Genomic DNA, 14,442 nt, shown 5'->3' on the forward strand with positions numbered 1-14,442 from the left:
CTTCTTTGCTGAGCCTTCCCAGAGATGGTGGACTAGATCCTCAGCTGTTGTAAACTGGCATAGCTCCACTGAAGTCAGTAGGGCCATGCTAATTTACACCCTCTGAGGATCTGTCATCCTGATTACAATCATTTTTCCCTCACAGGCCTAACACCGTGAGGTGCTGAGTGCTTACAGTCCCAGGGCTGGTAACTTAACTTAAAGTACCTTTTTTTTGGGGCGGGGGGGATATCTGGCAAAGAATATAACAGGAGGTGAATAAAATACACAAGATCAGGAAAGGTTTTTTAAAATGATTTTTTTAAAGAAACTGCATACATCAGAGACAAACAATAATTTAAATACCATGCAGTTTCTGTATGTACAAAATCTAGGACATAGAGATCCAGTTTACTTTTTCTTCTAGTTATTTACACTGTTTTCATACAGTCATAATCTGTTAAATTACAATACTGGAAGAGCACATGATTGACAGTCACCACATTCACTCCTATACAAAGACAAACTATGTACATACACCTGGATATCAGCTGGAAAATGCAACTGGTTCTGGAGTATGTGAGATGCATGGAAAAGCAGTTAATGTACCCTTCACATACTTTGTTTTAATAGAAGTGATACTAAATCACTGGGTGAGCAGTGGGAAAGATCATTTATAACCATTTCTGTTGGCCAAGTTTTCATCCTTTTCTTCCATGGATATTTGTACCAAGTGGGTTTATTTGCAGGAACATTTGGGGATGGATGTTCTGCGTGCCATAACCCTATTTGCATGTGAACCTGGGTATCTGTGTTTGAATGTAAGTATTTGCTGGTCATTTTTGGAAGTGCTCTCCTTCTGTTTATAAAGTTTCAGCTGTCCAGTCGGCATGCAGAAGCAGTAACATGTTATTCAGGTGACCAATCACACCTGATGAAGAGAGAATAGTCAATGACAAAGTGAAGTGCTTGCATGTAACCCTGAGGTTGAAACCTCTCAAGGGTTCATTGAACAACTACAAATAAATAAATTAGTAAAAATAGAAGCCTATTATTATTATTCACTATTTTTCCTGGTAGCGTGTCCTAGGGACCAGATGCACAAAGATGGTACAGGGCCTGCCCCAAAGAGTTTATATATACCCTGAAACCTACTCCGATCTGAAATGGATAATGCACAGTACATTGTTCACTATGAATAGTTCACTCAGCTCTATTTTACACTATTTCCGGCCTGGAGGTGGAGGAATAGACGTCACCATCACTTCTCAGTAGTTTGTGCGACTTTCTCAAACTAAGCAAAACATTTAGTTAGAAGTTTTATGATTTTTACCACAACTCCTTGTGTTTTCCCCTTCAATTTTCCACTAATATTTCCATAAGTTCTAGAGCAGATGTTGCATTACACCTCGTAAGTATTAACATTGATTCATTAGATTATTACCAATATATTTTCTTTTTCACCATTGTCATTTTTTCCTCCACATAGTTTTTAGCAATCAATGATGAGTAGATGAAAATTTTGCTCTCACCAACCTATTTTTGTTTCTTTAAGCCAGTTAAAGTGAAGTGTGTGCTATTATGATTATAAATCCTTCTAATACAAATGAAACTCATTGCTGATAACTGAACGTTCAGTAGAAAAATTATCTGTTTTATTATTAGCTCTACTTGGCCAATTTTTTTTTTTAAGAAAAGCTCACTCCTTTTTTCAGATGGAATCCCCAGTACAGTAACTCAGTGGACATGGCTTTAGCAGAGTATTGATGGGAAAAGCATTTCAACTTCTGCAGAAAATAGATTTTTTTTTAAAAAATAGTCTGCCCTCATTTTTCTCTTAAACGTCCATGAATGTCAATCGGAGTGATGTAAGTAAACTGAGGGCACAATGCAGTGTTCAGTCACCAACAAGTCACCTTTCAGGAAGATGCCTTGTCAGTGCATCACTCCTGCTAAACACCCAAACATCCTCAGGCTCGGGGGAGAAGAAATGTCAGCTGTGTAGTATGGACTGATGCTGCTATGCTGGGCATTTCACCTGGATTCCCCTGCAATGTGCTGTAGCTGCAGCTCATGAGAAATATGGCAGTTCCACTGTTTCAGATCAGAGCGGAACTGCAATGTCTTCTGCTAGAATATCAGGCAAATGGAATAATACCTCAAGCGCCTTCCACATCTTGTCTCAGTGCCAAGCAAATCCTGAAAAAAACTTCCTGGGAGTTCAGTGGGATCTGGCTTTATTCCTTATCTCCAGCAATATTATGACCATATCCAGAGCGAGGTCTCTACTGTAAACTAGAAAACCACTGAGCAGGGCCAGTTCAGTCCGGCTGCCTGACCTGCAGGTGTACTGGGGGTTGCGGCATGGCCCGGACACAAAAGGGACAGGTTGTATTGCTACAGTGGCATTTCCGGTGTGCGCTCCTCCACCAGCAGCTTAGTGTTGCCTGAGAGGTCTGCAGTGATAGCAACAGCTTGATGCCTATCCCCTTATCTCAGCCTCTCATTCCTCCTGTTTAACAAGAAACCCAAATCCACCCGTTCCTTAATGCCTCCCACCAACACACAAGTTCTGAATACTCCAATTTCTGTTGCTGCTGCTTCCTCGGCCCTCCCATCTGACTCAACCTCAGACAACCAGGCAGAGAAGCCAGGACATGTGGGCAGCCGTGGGAGGTCACATTCTGAATCCCGGGGCTTGCAGCTGTTTGAAGCAGCCATGTCACCAGGCCATTTCATAATGCAATATGCACATACAAATGCCAACACCTTTGTTTTCTTCTTTCAAGCCATCTGAGAGAGTGAATTTAATAATATGCACACTTGTGGTTTCAGGGAAAAAACCCTGCAGCAATATGTGCTAGGCAGATACCTGCTCTGCTGTTCCTGCACTGTGCTGATAATGCTGAACATCAGGTTCTCACTGCTGGTGAACTCTTGTCTGAGGAACTGCATTGTACTTCCCCACTAACTTTAATCTGCAATGTCCTGCAGTCAAGTCAGTTAGAACTGGTCACTGGCAGATCATATTTATACAGAAGGCAGGGCTTCCTCTGTCTAAGATAAATCTTCTTCTCCCAGAGCGTATTGGGATTATTATTTTCTTTTGACAAGTCCAGGTAAGTATATCCTGTGCGTGTGATGAGGATGCAGGATTCACCTTTATTTTTAGGCTCTTGTGAAACCACTAAACAGTGCCAGGTAATAACTTCAAAGACCTATTACCTCAAACAGAAACGAGGCAAAAGGGCAACAGTCAGTACTTTGGCTCCTGTGGGAATGGCTGAGGTGCTCTTTGCCCTCCACCCTGTAACAGATGTTCACTATTCCCCAAATGCTCACTCATAAGTCACATGGGTGACTCAGATGAGACTGAAATGCTTCCACTCTTCTCAGATACGGCCCAATCCTGGCAGGTGCTGATCAGCCTCAGTTCCTTAATGAAATCAATAGGCATTATTCTGATGTCATTTACATGGGCTTTATACGAATGTAACTTCACTGAGTTAGATGGGGTTGCTGCTGATTTACACCAGGGCCAGTGGGATGAGAAACAGGTCCAAGAGGAGCTGAGTGTGCTCTGCACATAACTGGACACATAATATACACCTGTTAAAGCAACCTCAATCTGATGCTAGTCTGAAATCAGTGGAGGGGGTGGGTACTGTATTACCAGGGCACTCCAGGGAAGAATGGGAGGAAGGGTGAGTGGTTGTGTGTGCACGTGAACTCCTGCAAAAGATACCGTTGTCATAGAAAACCTTGGCCTCCCTGCACAGACTTTCAAAAGCAAAACAACATTTGATATTATTCCACAGACTTGATCCAGAGCATTGCAATTTACAGTAATGTTACTTCAGCGTTTTGGCCCATTTATATAGAGTGCAGCAGTATGTTTTCTCATAAGGGATGGAATCACAGACATTTGTTTCCAGCTTGTTAGGCTTATATTGCGTCAGGGCTGGATGCTGCAAGGGGCTGAACCCTCTGGTCCTGATCCAGCAAAGCACTTCAGCATGTGCTTGACTTTAATTAAGCATCTGAATAATCTCACTGGTTTCAAAGTGACAACTCCCATGTTTAATTAAAGTTAAGCAAATGCTTAAGTGCTTTGCTGGGTCAGGGCTAGAGTGATCATCCCCTTGCAGTACTGAGCCGTAAGTGGCCATTTTAACAGTTAAAAGCATGCCAGTATAAAAAAGCCTCTGGGTTTTTGCCTATTGCCTTGGTTCTAAATACTGCAGACAATTCTGAGCCATCCATAACAATACAATAGTATATTTTTGTTACACCAGAACCAAGAAAAGATTATTCTCAATATGATTGAAGTGCAGGCCTTTACATGCCCAATCTGCCCTTTAAAAATCTCATACATACAGAATAATACATATTCCATGGATACCTTATTGGAATCCAGACCTTTGACCTGACTCACTGCTGCCTTACCCCTGTGTGAACTGGAGGGAAAACCCAGCTATTCTGATTTGATTGTGCTCTACACGCCTTTACAATTACTAGGCACAGGTGCAAATGACTACACAATGTCAAGGCGGTGCCTTTTGCTTGTTATTTACCAATATTATCGTTACTTAATGTTTGTGGAGTCATAATTAGGTTTGGAAAACAAAAAGTTGATTGAGCGAAGCCACCCTTCAGTAAGGAATGCTGTTCTTGTTCTTGTGAACCGAAATGGTGATGATCAACCAGTCACAAACTCCTCCAGGGAAAGTGAATTTCTTTGTACTTGGAAAGTGGGAAGGTCCTGAGAGCAGTTCTCCTCCCTCATTGTCCTTCTAAGGTGCTCCTAAACTGAATGAAGTGTTTGGACTAAAAGTGCTTTAACGTGGTTGCAGGCCTCTTGGAGGCTTCACCCAGCACAGTCATTCCCAGACCACCACCAAGTGCCTCAGTTTTCTTTGGAGTCAGGCGACAGATGCTTGCAAGGATGGGGGTGACTGAAGACAGAATGGACGCATTACCAGCTGGGCTTGGACAAATATGGTGAATCCACATGCCAGGAAGTCATAAACATAGATGCCAGCTCTTGGTATGATTCCCACCAGAGGTATTTTCTATTATCGAAGCTTGTGCCAGCAGGTCTGATGATGTAGCAGTACCCATCACATGTAAGTACAATTTCCATTTTTGCTTCTCCCCCCCTTATTTTCATTTATCTCTTTAATTTAATTATTTTAAAAAGGCAGTTCAGAAGATTTACATTGTACGTAACAGGAAGTGAATAATACCAGCACTTACGGTTCTTTTTAGTTAGGTTTTAAAGATGGCATAGTAGTCAAGTAGAATTGAACTGCTACGGTCTATGAAACCTAAAAGAGAAAGGATGAATGAAAAATTCAATACTTTGCAACAAGTTTGTTCTCACATACATATTATATGTCATCAAAGAGGTGGCATTATTTAATGGTTTAGGGCAATGGCATTGGACACCAGGATTCCTGGGCTCTGTTTTCAGCTCAGCTACTGACTCAATATGTGACCTTGGAAAAGTCATTTAAACTTCCCTGTTTCTCAATTTATCTATCTGAAAAAAGGGGTTTAGCAACATTAACACTTACCCAACTCACCGAGTTGTTATAAGGCTTTCAGGGCCTGATGCAAAGCCCACTGAAGTCAATTAGCATTTTTGGATCAGAACTTTAGGGCCTGTTTACATACCAATTATTCCAGAATAGCTATTCCAGAATAACTCCTCATTGTGGACACTCTTATTCCAGAATAAGTGTGTTGACAAGTAGTTATTCCAAAATAGCTATTCCACTTTAAATTCACGGCCTACCTTACTCCAGAATAATTTTCATTTGCAGGCAAGCCCTCAGATCTTCAAATAATAGACTTGACATAAATTCAAAGTATTATTAAGGCTATATTTTAGTCACAGATATTTTTAGTAAGAGTCATGGACAGGTTACGGGTAGTAAACAAAAAGTCACGGCACATGACCTGTCCATGACTTGTACTATATACCCCTGACTAAATCCTGGGGGTGGAAGGGGGCCACGGGTGCTGGGGTCAGGTAGCCCAGGACCCCTACTGGTGCTCGGGGGTGGGGGAAGTTGGCGGGGCCGGCAGGCTCCCTGTCTGGCTTCGTGCCTCCCTGGAAGAGGCAACATCCTCCTCCCTCAACTCCTAGGCGGAGGCATGGCCAGGCACTCTGTGCACTGCCTCTGCCCTGAGTGCCGGCTCCGCAGCTCCCATTGACTGGGAACCGTGGCCAATGGGAGCTGCGGGCAGTGTCTGCAGGCAGAGGCAGTATGCAGAGCTGCCTGGCCACACCTCTTCCTAGGAGCTGAGGGATGTTGCCGCTTCCGTGGAGCCCCCCCACAAGGTAAGTGCCGCCCAGAGCCTTCACTCCCTCCCGTGCCCCAACTCCCAGCCCTGAGCCCCCTCAAACACCCAAACTCCTGCTGCTGCCGGGGGCACGGTGGCCCAAGACTGCCCCAGCAGCGGCTGGCCCGGGGGCTGCCTGAGCAGCTCGGGCAGCCCCTGGGCTGGCTGCACTGGCCACTGCAGAAGGCCTGAAGGTCCCAGAAAGTCACGAAATCCATGAGTTCCATGACAGACTCACAGCCTTAATTATTATTCATTAACGTTTAAGTTTAAAGAGACATTTGAAGTTAAATGTGCAGCTTCTCTGCAGGGACTGTTTTGTAATGTATCCAGAGTAGGGTGACCAGACATCCCAATAAAATCGGGACTGTTCCGATTTTTAGGCGTTTGTCCTGCATCCCGATTGATGTTTGGTCGGGACGCAATTTGTCCCGATATTTCGCACTCCTGGTTTTTTTTGTCCCCTGCTGGTGGGACTCCGGGACTTCGTTCCTTCCCCTCCCCCCTGCCGGCAGGACTCCGCACTTTTTTTTTTTGCTCTGCCGGTGGGACTCTGCTCTCTCTCTCTGCCGGCGGGACTCCACTTTTTTTCCCTTTCTTTTCCCCCCCCTCTGCCGGCGAGACTCCCCCCCCCCCAATGTGTCCCGATATTTTCTTCATCCCATCTGGTCACCCTAATCCAGAGGCTTTTGTTTCCAGTTATGTATGTTTGTTTTTTTAAGTGTTGGTCTTTAACTCTACCCTCAGCTAAAGTATCCATCCTTCTAGAAGAGCAACACTCATATCCTTTACCCAGCATGTGTGTCATTATCCTAATGACAAAAATAGATCATTACCCTGCTAATGATTTTATAATGGTGACTTATCTGAGTTTAAGAGAATTACTCTTTCATGTAAGTGTGTTTCATTTATGTGGATATTTTTTGGTTAGACAAACAGCTCCAACAACCCTGTTGAACTTTAGATGAACCTTTCTCCAGCTTCCAGTATGCTGGGCTTAGCTTTCAGTGAGCCCAGGGCTAGATTTGAATGAATCAGACCCAGCTTATGGATTCAAATGGAAATCAGACAAAATTCAAGAGATTTCAGATGAATGGTCTCCTCAAGATTTGGAAATGAAGCAAAATTCTGGATGCAAACCCACATGAACCCAACTGAAAGAAGGCTCACGCAAATCCCCCTGCAAACTAAATTTGCTAAGTTTCACAGGTATGTCTGCACTCCAGTGTGCTGCCGCTGTGCCATTGTAGTTCTGTAGCATAAACACTTACTACAGCGATGGAAGGGGGTTTTTCCACCGCTGTAGTAAATCCACCCCCTCAAGAAGCAGTAGCTGGATAGTAGAATCCTTCTTCTGATCTAGCTGTGTCTACACTGCGGGTTAGAAATTTTTCACAAATCTGAGCGATGTACCTAGGTGAACCTAAGTTTTAGGTGTAGATGAAGCCACATGCTTCTAGACTTAATGCCTGATCTTGTGAGATGCTGAGCACTCAATGGAAGCTGACAGCGCTTGGCACCAGTTAGAACCGTAACCAGTTACAGGTATCTCACATCTGGAGGCTGAATTTAGCAAGACAAACTCAACTCTAGTGTAAATCCATTGAGATGTCAAAAGATTAGGTCAGAGATGATTATGGACCGTTGTGTGCAACTACTAAACTGGAACTGGCCTAAGATTTCATGCTTCAAAGGCAGCTGCTTGTCTCTTGCAAATGACTGCCCTGCACCTTTAAAAGGGGCAGCTCAGCACCTGAAGCCTTCCTTTTTACACAGACTAAGGCTGAAGCAGGACCCACCCTTCCTCCCTTTTAGGTGGTAAAATACCAGGTTTGGTCAACACCTGCTGTGGGCATTATTCTAGCCACCCCTTTTTTAGGGGGGCTGGGAAGGAATATTTCCCTTACCACCATATTGGCTTGGGTGTAGTTGGGTTTTTTTTCCACCTTCCCCACAGTGGGTTTCAGGAAGAGGTCTATTCATGCATGGTGTGATGAGCGGTAGGCTATATGTCACAACTCATTATTTAAGTGTAGGGCGGATGTCCAGTGCAGGTACTCCATAGGAAAGGTATACAGTGACAGGATAAATGGCTTGGAAAAGAACTTCAAAAGAGATGTTCATTAAAGGAACGAACAGGGAGAGGTTGGGGACTCCTATGATTGGTACGGCAAGGAGCCAACCTCCCATTATAGCCCACCTTAACCCTCCTACGAGGGGTGTGTGTGGATGGTAAGGTCCCGGAAATGGATTTGCTGGAGGGATCTGGAGGGAAAAAACGGGGGAACTGGTAAAAGCCCCCCAGCTAATTACAGAATAAACATGGGGTTACCTGCACTGTACACTGTTATCTACCAGGTAGTCTCAGACATTTAATAATAAAGTTGTGGCCTGATTAAACCCATGTCAAATGTCTCCTCTTCTTCTTTAGGCATAGCCAGACAACACACACATACATTCTTATTTGTTACTATTTGACTCCTTTTTCCACATCTTTAAATAATGTGGTGCTAGCTGGTGGATGATTTCTGCAAATGAATGTGTGCATAAACTACGCAATAAATTTTAACACAATTATAATGTATGTAAATAAAGATCCACATGATGCAAAATTAATTCAGCCTTATGTGTTTCCAGGGCATTCCTAAAGTACTAACTGAAAGAGATTTGCACGAGACCTCTTTCTTGAAATGAATTCCTACAATGGTTATTTGAAAAAAAAACTCTATGAAAAATAAATGTAAGTGAATCTAGTGTAGGACTTTACTAACCACAGAGAGCCTGATTTTCAGAGGTGTTGAGCACCTGCAGCTCTCATTGACTTCAGCTGGATTTCCAGGGACTTAACACCTCTGAAAATTACAGAATAGAAGCAGCATGGACAATGGTGAGGCAAGCTTCCCAATCCACCAATGTGCCTCAACCCTGAATTGTTATGGATGAGCGTGTTAGTTCAGGTTCCTGGCTCATTCAGTTCAGGGCTTTTCTGCCCACACTGCCTACAAGGATATGAACGAGTGCCAATTATAACGCTGAGTTTGATATTTCCTCCTAAATTGCCTATGGAAAGAACTGAAACACAGCAATAGAATAACCTGAGCATTCTATATGATTTGTGTTCACATTGCAGTGCATTAGCATCCTACAATGTATGAGCTCTGCAACAGGAAATGCTGTTACAACCTTTCTGCTTTCCTTTTCCTTCCAGACACAAACACCATTTATTTTAGATACCAGAACAAGTGAAATGCAAAATGACCAGCCTGCTAAACAAGCAAAATAAAAAATAAGAGATTAAATATTGTTACAGAAATGACACACAACTGCATACAAGCCTGTAATCTTGACAGGCGTATGTCTGGAGTGGTGGGTTGATTGTGAATGCTGTTTGTGTGTGGCTATGTATTTGGTGTGTGCGTGTTTGGGAAAGAGGATGCCTATATGTTTTGGAAATCAGCACTATTAATTGTTACTCTTAAAACAAACAAACAGAAAAGTCTCATCCAACCTTGTTAGATGCTTGCTTAATTCATGAACCTCCATTTCAGTGCTTTTAAATTCATTGAGCTCTTTTCGAATGGCTGCCTGCAAATGACAAAGAAACCAGTAAATATGCAAATAAAAGAGATCAAAATAAGCTCACTTTTTATTCAAAATGGTATATTTGCTTAACAAGCAGGAAAGAGGCCATAAACGATGTTCTCACAGGTAGAGGAGAAAGCATATACAAGGCTCTTTAAAATATTTCTTAAAAAAAAGAGAGAGAAACCCAATCTAAAAATCACATGAAGACAAGAGCAGAAGAATGTTTCAGTGAGCTGTATCTATTAGAAGGGGAGCTTATTTGTAAACAATGCTGACATAGGTCCTAGTTCTGGTCCCTCAAATAAATACCCCCCAAATGGGTGCACATATATGTTGCAAAAGCAAAATGAACAAAAAGCCATATGGAACAGATGAATGGTTTCCAAACTTGGACTATGCCTGACCATTAGGGAGAGAGTACCAGAGCTGAATGCCTTTCACACAGAATGCCCTGCTGCTTATCCCTATTAAGTCAACCTCTGGACAGCAAGACCATTCCAGTCAACAGAACTGCTGCAGCAGGGCATATAAGTAAGACGTAAGAAATGCCAGCACCTTGAATTGCAGCACCCACAGCAGACTGGAAGCCAATGCAGGGCAAAAAGCATGACTGCCAAATGCTCATATTGTCCTGTTGCTTAACAGGCAGATGGCCGCATTCTGCACTAGCAGAAAATTCAGAGTGATCTGCAAGGGTGGTCCTACGTAGAGCACATAGCAGTTTCCAGTGTAGAAGTGCCAAAGGCATGGGCAACTGTGGCACAAGGAAACATTTTCAAAAGGTCCTAAGTCCCATTGACTTTCAATGAGGCTTGATGATCCTGGAGCCCAACACATCTTACAGTTTGGATTGCTTCATTACTTATTTAAAACAATATTCTTTCTGCCAAAAGAACTCCCAGCAGGGGATGGCACTAAGCAACGGAAATAGCACCAAATCCTAAAATAGCTAGAGTAACTGGATAGTATTTCACCCAAATCACTGAAGTCTCAATCCTGCAACTTCTGGGGGTCAGGGCTGGGCCCAGAGTGAAGAATGTCTAGCCTCCAAGCAGCCTCACTGTTGATGGTTTAGCCTAAGATCGAAAAACCTTTAACTTTGACTTTTTTTCCCCTGCTGGTCTTCTGTTTATGCTTCTACCTTACTGCCTGATTATGAAACCTTTTACTCATGTGAGTAGTCCCACCGGTAAGTGCTACTCATGGGAGGAGGGGCTATGTCTAAGGAAATCTGCACTGGTATAACCTCCTAATACAGATAAATTACATCAGTGCAAAAGGGGATATGTGCCAGTGTGATTTATCCAGGGGCAAACTGCCTTCATCTAGACCAGAGCGGACGCTAGGCATAAGCAGACTAAGGCTTTGTCTACACTGGCACTTTCGTCGTTAAAACTTTTGTCGCTCAGGGGTGTGAAAAAAACCGCCCCCCTAAATGACAAAAGTTTTAAGGACGAAAAGCGCCGGTGTGGACAGCGCTTCGTCGGCAGCAGCCGTGCTTCCCACAACGAAGCTACCGTCCCTCATTGGAGGTGGGTTTATTTTGTCGCCGGAGCGGCTACACAGCACACATTACACGATGTGGCTGCAGAGGTAGAGCCATGCCGTTGTAAGGTGCGCAGTGTAGACATAGCCTAACAATTGCTTAGGGCCCTGAGCAGCTTAAGGGGGTCCCCAAAATATTCCTGCTGAGGGCCCCCAATGGGCTAGCACTGCCTCTGATCTAGACAAGCCCTAAGCACGACTCTTTGCATGGGCTGCAGAACTGGGCCCTTTGTGCTCTTTCCATACAGCGTTGTTGTTGTATTTACTTTGGAAATGACTGTCAGGCTGTGCCTTATCTATCACTGAAAAGACTGACTGTTTATGCAGCAGCTCAAGGGTCTGCCCTCAGCAGACAGATTTGCTGCCTAAAGGTACATCTACACTACCCGCTGGATTGGCGGGTAGCGATCAATCTATCGGGGATTGATTTATCGCATGTAGTGTAGATGCAATAAATCGATCCCCAATCGCTCTCCCGTCGACTGCTGAACTCCAGCTCGGCGAGAGGCAGAAGCAAAGTTGACGGGGGAGCTGCGGACACAAAGTAAGTCATTTTAATTCAATCTAAGATACATCAACTTCAGCTATGCTATTAGCTGAAGTTGCGTATCTTAGATCGATCTTCCCCCCCACACAGTGTAGACCAGGCCTAAGTGACTGTGAAGGGCCACACAGGCGGCTGACTCCCACAAGGTCTGAAATCTATTACCCCATGCATTCCTGATCTATTGGTGAGATTTTAACATGCCCTTTTTATTCCTCAAACCATTACAGTTGGTAAAGATGAAGTCAGACTGAACACAATTCCGCACATCCAGAACATGGAGAGCAAGATTAATTTGACAAACAGAAAATCCATTAGAAAAATACATTTTTGCAATAAATCTTCGCCCTGGTCCGTGAAGACAGAAAGTTATTGAACAGTAGCTGTGGAGGGGAATAATCTTCAATAGGGGAGTTTTGGTTTTGTCAGAGATGGTTTCCATTTGTTTTTCTATTTTTTGTTTAAATGGTGCAAATGATGATGTAGAAACGCAGGCACTGCAGATGCCAGCAATCAGGATATTTTCCACAGGACCTGACCACAAGAGGGAAAAATAGATTTGTGCACTTTTTTTGCTCCTTTATACATGCAGAAGGAACATCGAGTCTTGTTTCCTCTGTTTTGCTGGAGGTCTTGATCAGCAACCGCCAGAACTCAGTAATACAGACTGGCCTTCAACATACACCATAAATAAGGGTCCAAGCTTCATTCCCCCCCACCCCCCATATTTACTTTCTTTTTTAACACTGGAACGTAGCACTTTAGCACTGGTACGTAGTCAGAGATCTCCAAACACTTTACAGAGCTGGACAGGCATTATTATCTCTGTTTTATAGATGAGAAAAAATAAAGTAGGGATTGGTTAAGTTACTTGACTAAGGGCTTGTCCACAAAGGAAAGTTATATTAGTATAAGCCAAGATGTGAATTGAAACTGATATAGTTACCGTAGCACAACATAATGCCCAGGATGGACAGTCTTAGTCTGGAATAAGTAAGGCTTTTTTTGGTTTGGTTTTCATTGCTTTGGAAGGGATTAAAGCTAAACTGAAGAAAGTCACTCTTATACTAGAATAAGAATGTCCCCATGGATAGCTATACTGATATAACTATACTGGTTTAGCTATACTGGTATAACTGCTAACACATGCCCGTGTAGACAAGCCTTAATTGCAGTTAGTCAGCTGTAGGGCCAGGAATAGAAATCAGGGCTCCCAGTCTTATTTCCTGTCCACTGGACTACACAGCCTGGTGATAACATGCTGGGCTGACACAGTTTCACATTAAAAAAAAAATTAGATCTTGATTTTCATTTACACTATGGACCCTTTAAATCACAGTGGTAATGTAAAGGGGCCAAAGAGTGGGTGTAACATTTCTCAGGCCCATAGTCTTGTCTGTCTTGAGAACTGCGATAAAAAGTTTAAATCTCTCTCTCTCTCACTTTGTGGACGCTATCACCTTGTCTCTGCTTGAGGCAGACATTGCACTCTACGTAGTAGGACAAAGAAACAAGTGGAAACAGCTTGAAGTGTGACTACAGTCCACCTTCTTTCTGCAACCTCAGTTATTTATATAATGTCAGGGCATTAAGCCCTTTGCTGCTAGTTCCCACCACAGACTCAATGTGGTGGTACAATATAGGAATAACTGATGTACCAAACTCCACTAGAGAATGTTCTGGCATAACTATATTCATTACAATCACATTCCTAACCAGCATAGTTATGCAGGTACAAAATCTGTGGGCAGACCAGCCATTATAGCCTTTCCCCTGGCCACCTTTGGAAGGAGACTGAATTGAGGTTAGGCCCTTGTTTGCAGTGTCATGTCACACCAGCATTACTGAACCTTGTGATCAATACACAGCTGCTACCAGATCCTAAACTCATTGGGCTTACTTTGTCGGCGGCGGAGAGTCGCGTCCAGGGTTTGTCCGCCCTCCTGTCATAGTCCTGAGCATCTGCCACTTCCACGTAGTCACTGAAGCGGATGAGGATCTTTTTCTCACGCAGCTCTTCCACTGTGGGCCTTTGGCTCAGCTGCAGGAACAGGGGGAGAAAGGGCACCAAAGCTTAATTTCTCCCCGCCCACCAGTGCTATTCTTTGAGTTATTTTACAGGCAGAATGATCATAATGATAGTAGGTCCCAAAGGTAACATGGCCAGCTTCATTGGTTTTAATTACCTTCTGCATATTCAGTGGCTGGAAGACAAGCCACTGTTTTGCCTTCTGAATACTAGATATGAGGGTGCAAAAGGGCCCTAGAGTAGGAGTAGCTGGTTGCAGGAAGATCCTTCAGTGGCACGGAGCCGGCATAGCAACTTATATGCCATCCCTGCTACGGCTGGAATAGGGGCAGTAGGTTGGGGAGGGACTGTGGCTGGAACCACAGGCACAGGCACAGGCAGAGCCAGATCAGGAGAACACAAAGGTGACTAG

At 43.6% G+C, this 14,442-nt stretch overlaps 1 protein-coding gene across 7 annotated transcripts in view; it reads right to left on the reverse strand.

Moving 5' to 3' along the window:
- Positions 1 to 305: 305 nt before the first annotated feature.
- PHACTR1 (phosphatase and actin regulator 1) overlaps positions 306 to 14,442 on the reverse strand; it is a 302,761-nt gene continuing 288,624 nt past the window's right edge. For 6 of the 7 annotated variants that reach the window (XM_045006116.1, XM_045006117.1, XM_045006118.1 and 3 more), the window contains 4 exons: positions 13,902 to 14,042; positions 9,836 to 9,912; positions 5,236 to 5,306; positions 306 to 910 (listed from right to left, as the gene is read on the reverse strand). In XM_045006116.1, the coding sequence (XP_044862051.1) occupies positions 5,291 to 5,306; positions 9,836 to 9,912; positions 13,902 to 14,042 (234 nt within the window). In that variant the 3' untranslated portion in view covers positions 306 to 910; positions 5,236 to 5,290. The remainder of the gene's footprint in view (positions 911 to 5,235; positions 5,307 to 9,835; positions 9,913 to 13,901; positions 14,043 to 14,442) is intronic. The other variant, XM_045006115.1, reaches the window with a different exon arrangement.

This window comes from Mauremys mutica, chromosome 2 (genome assembly GCF_020497125.1).
Source record: "Mauremys mutica isolate MM-2020 ecotype Southern chromosome 2, ASM2049712v1, whole genome shotgun sequence".
Lineage (NCBI taxonomy): Eukaryota > Metazoa > Chordata > Testudines > Geoemydidae > Mauremys > Mauremys mutica.